The 8,598-nt window shown below is 41.2% G+C and overlaps 1 protein-coding gene across 1 annotated transcript in view; it reads right to left on the reverse strand.

Annotated features, from left to right (window-relative positions):
• The window catches only part of kcnb2b (potassium voltage-gated channel subfamily B member 2b), a 186,557-nt gene extending 179,490 nt beyond the window's left edge, over positions 1-7,067 (reverse strand). Inside the window, exons 1-2 of the mRNA XM_061965426.1 lie at positions 6,818-7,067; positions 5,679-6,357 (exon numbers count right to left, since the gene is read on the reverse strand). Of these exons, the coding sequence (XP_061821410.1) occupies positions 5,679-6,263 (585 nt within the window). The 5' untranslated portion in view covers positions 6,264-6,357; positions 6,818-7,067. The remainder of the gene's footprint in view (positions 1-5,678; positions 6,358-6,817) is intronic.
• Positions 7,068-8,598: the final 1,531 nt, after the last annotated feature.

The raw sequence follows: 8,598 nt of genomic DNA on the forward strand, positions 1-8,598 counted from the left end.
AACAATACATATACGTAATGATAACTTGAGATACGAAAGAATGCAGAAAAATGGAGGGGAAGAAAGAGAAGCAACCTACATTAACCTTGTAGATTGTTATAGTCACAATAGGTTAAGCTTTGTCAGTGTGCCATGTGTTACACCCAGTTTACCCTAGGGCAACAACGTTAATATATGTTTGATGAAACGTGATTATGTGCATGAGTGTAAGGAATTTTTTTACATTCATATTTCATATATAGCTCAGGGAAGACATCCTAAATACTTTATTCAGTGGAGTAAAGAACCCGCCGGGGAACAAATATGAGTAAACAAGCAGCTGCTAAATTGAACTTTTTCCATTTATATGCAGAGCATTAACAAATAATAGTAATTAATTCAATGCAACAAACTGAAATGTCAAGTATAAACAAAAGTCTTTCTAAAACGCTCTAGGATATTGATTGATTAGGTGTAAGTGGCTTGGCTTAGCGATGTGAGAAAATCCAAAGCAAGTATTACATATCTTGAATCAGAGAAAAAAAATTAGGAGAAACCACAAAAGTCTTCCCACTGCACTATAAAGTCTACTGTATTGTGTGACTCTAAGTTATAAACCCACATATTAAAAAGTTGAGGTTGCTTGGGACCACAGTAAAATATCTGGTTGGAACTAGAACTGGGATCAGAAGGTCATTACAGAGGCCACACCATTCAAATTGGGATAACCTTCCTAAGCCTATGGTCACTCCCATTAAAAGATTGGTGATTTTTTGTTAAGCAGTTTGAAGGTAATTAAAGTTAAGTTAAAAGTTAAAGTACCAATGATTGTCACACACACACGAGGTGTGGTGAAATTATTCTCTGCATTTGACCCATCACCCTTGATCACCCCCTGGGAGGTGAGGGGAGCAGTGAGCAGCAGCGGTGGCCACGCCCGGGAATAATTTTCGGTGATTTAACCCCCAATTCCAACCCTTGATGCTGAGTGCCAAGCAGGGAGGTAATGGGTCCCATTTTTATAGTCTTTGGTATGACTCGGCTGGGGTTTGAACTCACAACCTACCGATCTCAGGGCGGACACTCTTACCATTGACTCATAACCCTATTGGTAGACTTTACAATATGACGACATAAAGAAAACAAGAAACTAAAAACTAAGAATACTTATTCATCATATCATTCAAGGATGTCTGGCATTTACTCTCAGTTATCATTAAAGGGGAACTGCACTTTTTTAGGGATTTGTGCCTATTGTTTATAATCATTAATAGAGACAATGCATTCTAACTCGTAAATAAATGTAAATAAAAGTCAGCTTACAATGGAGCCAATGGGAGGTCCCCTTTTCTGCCCATAAAGCCCTCTAAAAGTTGTTGAAGTCAGACCTGGGGTGCACCACTGCTCTATGCATTAGTTGGTGATGTCTCGACGGTTCGACCCGTCATACAAGAGGATCCGCCTGCTGACCTCCCTATGGACTAGACTCTCACTTTATTAACCATATCCACTCGGCATCCATTGCACCGGTCACCCGGGGGAGGGGGGGGGTTCCCTGCGGTGCCTTACGAAAATGTTGTTGTGGTTTGTGCAGCCCTTTGAGGCATTTGTGACTAAGGTCGATTGATTATTAAAAAACATCCAAAAAAGCGCCAACAATTTCCTGTTACATTTCCTGACCTGAATATCAACCATGTATTAGTGTGAATGTTATAATAAGCGCTAACGCAGACAAACTATTTTCAGCTGCGCATTGTCACAGAGAGCTGATTAGCTTGTTGCTGATATGTTGACATCGACTGGTGAGCTGCTTTCACGCCCCCAAACTCGTAATAGTTCATTTTAGATCATTAATAATGCCTGTCACCTTGATTGTAGAAGGATGAGAACATAATCTGACAAATTAGTCAACTTTGACATCCATATTAGACCTGGTAATGGCGAGAAAGATACGAAAAGACGTTTGTTCCACCTCAATTTTTTCTTTGCGAGGATTATGAGTCATTCTTCATCTAAACGGGAATATAACAACATCCTAACAGTCGGCATCCCAGTGATACCAGACATTGTACAGTAAGTGATGCTTTACTATGTTTGTTGGCTCTCATGAAGTCTGCATTGAGTAGTAATCAGTGATGTTGTTGAAGGAAAAAGCGAACGTCTAGCGGCTAGTCAATATTCGATAAGTCAATTAACCAAATGAAAATGAAGTCGGTAAATTTTGCAGTGTCGATAAATCGCCATGTACATGCTTCAAGAGCATTCACGCTTTTCGTCGCTTTCAGCAGCTACGTGCGTTTGTACCATTGCGGAATGAAAAGTAAGGGATGAATGATCTTGTCCTCATTAAGTGTCTTTGACTCTTTGAGCGGCGAAGCGAGGCCGCTGGCCTTCTCGCATCGCATAGTTCAACTAGTTAGCATGTAGCTAACATGGGCAAAATGATCACAAAACCAAATGCCACCGCACCAATGTGGGAATATTTCAGTTTAAACCTTTGGAACAAGATGAGTCTAACAACACAGAGAAGTCAGTTTGCCGAATGTGCACGAACACAACAAACCTGCAAGCCCACTTGCAACACAACCACTCGACAGTCTTCACTCACCTCGTGTTTGGTGAACAAGCCAGTGTCAGTCAGTGTACACAGAACAGTACAAAATAGTGTGTGCTCACAGAAAGTTTGGTAAATACATCGCCAAAGACATACTGCCTTTTAATACTGTTGAAAAACTAGCATTTTTAAAAGAGTACTGCAAACGTTTGACAGACAGTTGTCATGTTAGTGTTTCCTCACTTGGAATCTGAAAGACTTAAGATTTTTTTGCATATGACATGTTAATAAATCTGCTTATAATGTAGGGTTTATATTGTTACTCTGCACATTTGTTTAAAAAAGGTCCTAACTTAATTGTCAGTTAAATAATGTACAACTCTACCTCTGCCTACATGTTCAATATTGAAATGCAACTTTGTTAGTCAATAATTTATTTAGCCAATTTAATAATTGTTTTGCTGTGTATATTTGTGCCCCCCTACCCCATCTCAACTTATTTTTGGCTTTTGGTTAAGATTTAATTCAAGTGCAACAGACAAAGTAAATTTTATTGTTATTATTTATTTATTAACTTGGAGATTTAAACATTTCCATTCAAATTACAATGTTAAAATATACATGAAATACAACTTCACTGCATTTGAAAGGATGTACATGCATTTTTATTATGTATTATCATTACATATGTGGTTCATTTTGTCTCAAAAAAAAATAACGGTAATATTATTGTTTATCAGCAATAATTTGTAGATCAATATATCGTCAAACAAAATGTGTTATCGGCCCAAGCCCTATGAACGCCGTGATGCGTTTTTGAAATTAATGCGCAGCCGAATGCTTTAAATGATCAAAATACGTAAATATTACATGTTATTATGAACGTGCCTGTTCCTGCATGACATATATACTTACACCGTGTATATAAAACCTTAATGGAGGTAATTGGATGTTTTTTAGAGCACTTTATAGGCGTAATGGCGCGGCTCCCAAACGCTCCATTGTAAGCGGACTTTTGATCGCATTTATTTACTATTTAGAATGCATTAAAATAAGAAAAACAAATAAGGATGGTAAACGATAGGCAACATTTTTAAAAAGTGAATTTCTCCTTTACATAAGTGTAAGAAACCTGATTCTGAATGACAGGCAAGCGCTTCTGATTCTTCAAATACTTAATTACTCTTTACAAAGCTTATCCTGCTTTTGGCCCCCGATGTCCAGAGCTAACTCTGTCTGCTAGTAAGATGACAAGGTAAAGCATCCAAGCCGGACGCTCCAAGCCGAAATCACACACAAAAGCCACTGCATTAGCTCATTTCTCTTTCTGTGACCATTTCATTCATTATTCATAAAGAATGATTTGCAAAGATCCATCTCGAGGAACTGCTACCATGAATGCATCTCTTCACGTATTATTTTCAACTATCAGTCATTGCTTCTCCACGCATCTGATATCTGGTCCGACTCCCCGTTTCAACATGTCAATGTATTTTCAAGATTTCTCATTGTTCATCATTATTGAATTTCTCCACATCACCCTGCAGAAAAAGGTCAGTCTTCATATGATTAACCCTTACTTAAGCTCTTTAGAAACATTGCTCGGGTCATTTTTGTACATAAAAGCTTATCACTGGCACGTTTACATCGATAGCTTTCAAAGGGCTCAACATGTGGCCCCTAAAAGGCTTCCCTGAACTCAGACATTGCAGTCTATTTTGAACTCTACTGTGCGCTCACATGACTGGGCCATTTAAGTCACATTCTGGTTCTCCTCTTGGAGCACTCAGAGCAATGTCGATGCAATTTGAATTAGGGCAGGATTTCCCTTTAGAAGGGTAGCAAGGGCTTCCCTGCCCCATCAGCAATACCAAGACACGTCTAGAGAAAGAGGGGCTGCACTTATAAATATCACCCACCATTCTAAATCAAGGTGAGCGTGCTGTAGAGACAGTCAGTCTATTAATGGATTTATGCAATGAATGGAATTATTAAACTGAGGAAAATGACAAAACACTTTTAGCAGAAATAATACATGATGGATGAGTTGTATAGTAAATGTCACTCGTCATTTACAAACCAAATACCAAATTAGAACAAGGCACCAACACAAGATAGTTACACAAACACATGTACAAACACGCACGCGACCCTGCCTTTATGATCCGGCGACATGGAATATAATCCCGGCTGGCCTTGCCCTGCTCTGATGAGATCGGTACACTGGAGACTCGACGTAAATGACCAGTGATTGGATTTCATCAAGGCTGACCTACCTGATTGAGAAGTGACTCAGAGCGCAGACGGAATGAGTCGGAGGAAGGAGTTGAAGGAGATGTCACAGTATTATCAAGTGGCAGCCACTCATTTGATACTCGTTGTATTTTTAAAGTGTTTGCAAAGTCACAACGACTCTTAACAAAACCATTTTTAGCTTTTGAAGACCTCGCAGAAGCACAACAAATGCGAAAAAACTGCATTTTTAAGACAACCTCGGTTGGTGATAGATTTTTGTGTTTAACAGTTAGTTACCTTTGTTGTTTACAAAGTAGAGCTCCAACATTTTTAATGCCTTCTGTTAGCTAAAGAGGGAAAGCATTTTGTTTTAAGGTCTAGATTCAAAATAGACAATTCACATCATGGTGGTTATTCTGCAATATTGGGTATGACGTCTCAGGGATTCACCCAAATTTAAACCAGATATTGTGACAGTATCGGAATATCCCGAGGGTAGCTTCTGCACAGTGATCCACTAGTTATCTGTAAAGGTACCAGGTCCCGTTAGCAGCCCTTAGGGAACCATGCTGGGCACCTGTCCGCAGGTGTGTGGGAATATTTTCAAAGCAGCACAGTGGTGCATGGCAGTGGATGGCTTTATCTTCAGCGACGACTGTCATGGTGTTATCAACTTTTGAAGTGTTTACAACTTTAGTATATAGGTCCAGATACGAAGCATAACAAGTCAAAAACAGCACCGAAGCCAACCAAAACAAAACCTGTCTTGGTAAATGTAATGAGCTATTGACTGAAACTATCCTGGTCCTAATTATAAAGACATTATATTTCTTTAAATCTCAGGTGGGAGGAAAATGTGAACTCAGGAGGTGTGGTTGTGTGATTACACGTTAAAGGTATGGTTTCCTACCTTGGCAGCCACAGAGGAGCTGGGCTTCTCCAGGAGATCCCACAGCTTCTTCCTCTTGTCCGGGCAGCAGGTGTTGTCAAACTCTCCCTCTCCCTCTCGCTCCCTCATCGTCTCCGCTTCCCTGCGCAGCTCCTCGTTCATCTGTTCTTTTTTCTGGTGGTAACGGGCCTGGCAGCAGGACTCCAGATAGATCTCATCAATTCCCCAGTAGTCTAATTCCTGGCCAAATGAAAGGGCGCACATCTCCTCCATCATGTGTAATTTACCAGTACGGTAAAAATTCAGGATGGAAGTGAAGGCCCCCGGGTGCCTGTCAAAGAAATACTCATTCTCGTTCAGGCTGTAGTCGTCGCACACTTCCATCAGGGACTCGTGAGTGTTGCAGTCTCTCAGCTTGCCAAGCCGGGTCCTCGGTAGCCGGTCCAGAGTCCGCCACAGGACCTCATGGTTCAGACCCCCTACGTTAAGGCGGACTCGGCGGGAGCGGGCTTTGGTGCGGATTATTTCGATAGGTTCTGGGGGCACAGAGGGAGCAGACAGGATGTTGGCGGGCTTGAGCCCGGTGGGTCCCAGCTTCTCAGCCATGGCCAGTGGGAGCACAACTTGGATGTAAAAAGAAGTAGACCAAAAAGAGCCTAAAAATGGGCGTTAGGTCCTCTTAAGGCAAGTCCCTCCATGGCTGAGGAAATAGAGCAAAGATGATGAAAAGATGAAACATCATTTATTTGCTCTACACACGTTAATGACCCCTCTTCATCACATCTGTAGAAAGGTGTTGGCCAGAATTGTTTTAAAAGTCAATATGCTGCTTTGAACCGAGGCCACAGACTACGTCTTATCACACACATTAAAGACAAAACAAGACTTTTATATGTACCCAGGGGGGGGATTAATTTACTTTTATAGGTGTTTTTATATACTGTATTAACTATCTGTAGCTGATTACTTATAGTGTCAATGCAAGTTGCACTGAGATGACTAGTCAATCAATATTAAAGTCCTGTAGAAAACATGCATTAATTTGATATACAATGTAGCAAACCTGTTACAGTTGTGACTTTAGCTCTCAGTAATGAAAACATACATTAGAAACAACCTGCACATGCAATGTTAAATGTAAACAACGTGTAGAGTCTTACCTTGCCGTAATAATTCACATTTGTTCATGCAAAGTCCTCTTCTTCCAACCGGGAAGCGAGCCGGGTTGCCCCCCGGAGTAGTCAAGCCGCCGCGACCGAGAGCGAGCCACGGACGCCGCGCAAATAACGCGCTCCCCGCATGCTGTCGAGTCTAGTCGGGAGGGTGCCGGGGGTTCAGAAAAATTTAACTCCTTTCAAAATCACAATCACCGGAGTGGAATCAAGGCATCACAGAGGAGAGAGTGAACAATTATCGAGTCCCGCCTCCATCCAAGCGGCTTCGCTTGTTGCAATCACGTCGTGCGCGTAAAAGGCAGTGCGTGGACGGAGCGTTCCGCTGCACACTACATAAGGAGCAGAGGGGCGCACTAGGCTGCAGCACCTCCCAAGGAGAGGAGAGGAGAGGAGAGAAGAGAGGTGAGCTGGCCACCAGCAGTCCTATTGCTACAGGCAGGAGAATACAAGCAGCTTGCGTAAACACTGATTTGTGTGGGAAGTTAAAGCTGCAGGACACACACAACTGATACTACACACCGACTTTAATGCAACACTCAGCTATAAAACTTCATCTCCACTGCTTTTGTGGCTGCAAAAGTTCATTTAGTTGAATTTGTCTGCTCTTTTTTTGTCTGTTTTAGGATTGTGAGAGTGTACCAGTGTTGCCCAAAGGGAAAAGTGTGATGATAACCACAGAACCGTAAATTTAACTGTTTCTATTGAGGAAAACGCCACACACTTTAGTACAGTGTTTTTCAACTAGTGTGCTGTGAGATACAGTCTGATGTGCTGTGGGAGATTATCTAATTTCACCTATTTGGGTTAAAAATATTTTTTGCAAACCAGTAAGTATAGTCTGCAAATTATGTGTTGTTGTTGAGTGGTCGGTGTGGTCTAGAGCTCGGCAGACTAACAGTGTAATACTCTTGCATATCAGTAGGTGGCAGCCGGTAGCCATTTGCTTTGTAGATGTTGGAAACAGCGGGAGGCAGCGTGGAGGTAAAAAGGTGTCTAATGCTTAAACCAAAAATAAACAAAAGGTGAGTGCCCCTAAGAAAAGGCATTGAAGCTTAGGGAAGGCTATGCAGAACGAAACTAGAACTGAACTGGCTACAAAGTAAACAAAAACAGAATGCTGGACGACAGCAAAGACTTACTGTGGAGCAAAGATTTACTGTGGAGCAAAGATGCCGTCCACAAAGTACATCCGAACATGACATGACAATCAACAATGTCCCCACAAAGAAGGATAAAAACAACTGAAATATTCTTGATTGCTAAAACAAAGTAGATGCGGGAAATATCGCTCAAAGGAAGACATGAAACTGCTACAGGAAAATACCAAAAAAAGAGAAACAGCCACCAAAATAACAATAACTAAAACACTACACACAGGAAAACAGCAAAAAAAATCAAAATAAGTCACGGCATGATGTGACAGGTCATGACAGTACACCTACTTTGAGACAAGAGCTATATCGATGCATGGTTGGTTATGGTTTAAAGTCATATCCAACAATTGCAACAACGACTTTTTACTGTCAACTGAGTTTCATTTTTTAATGATTTCTGCTGGTGGTGTGCCTCCGCATTTTTTCAACGCAAAAAATGTGCCTTGGCTCAAAAAAGGTTGAAAAACACTGCTTTAGTAGGTAGGCGGTGGGTTTTGTTTTGATACCAACTTAACACAGTGAGAGTTTAAAAAAATAAGTGCAAGTATTGGCAATCCTGATAACGTATTGGGTCTGTTACAAATCCTTTGGCTTTTGGCCCCAAAGCCTTCC

The sequence above is a fragment of the Nerophis lumbriciformis genome, linkage group LG07 (assembly GCF_033978685.3).
Source record: "Nerophis lumbriciformis linkage group LG07, RoL_Nlum_v2.1, whole genome shotgun sequence".
NCBI classification, from domain to species: domain Eukaryota; kingdom Metazoa; phylum Chordata; class Actinopteri; order Syngnathiformes; family Syngnathidae; genus Nerophis; species Nerophis lumbriciformis.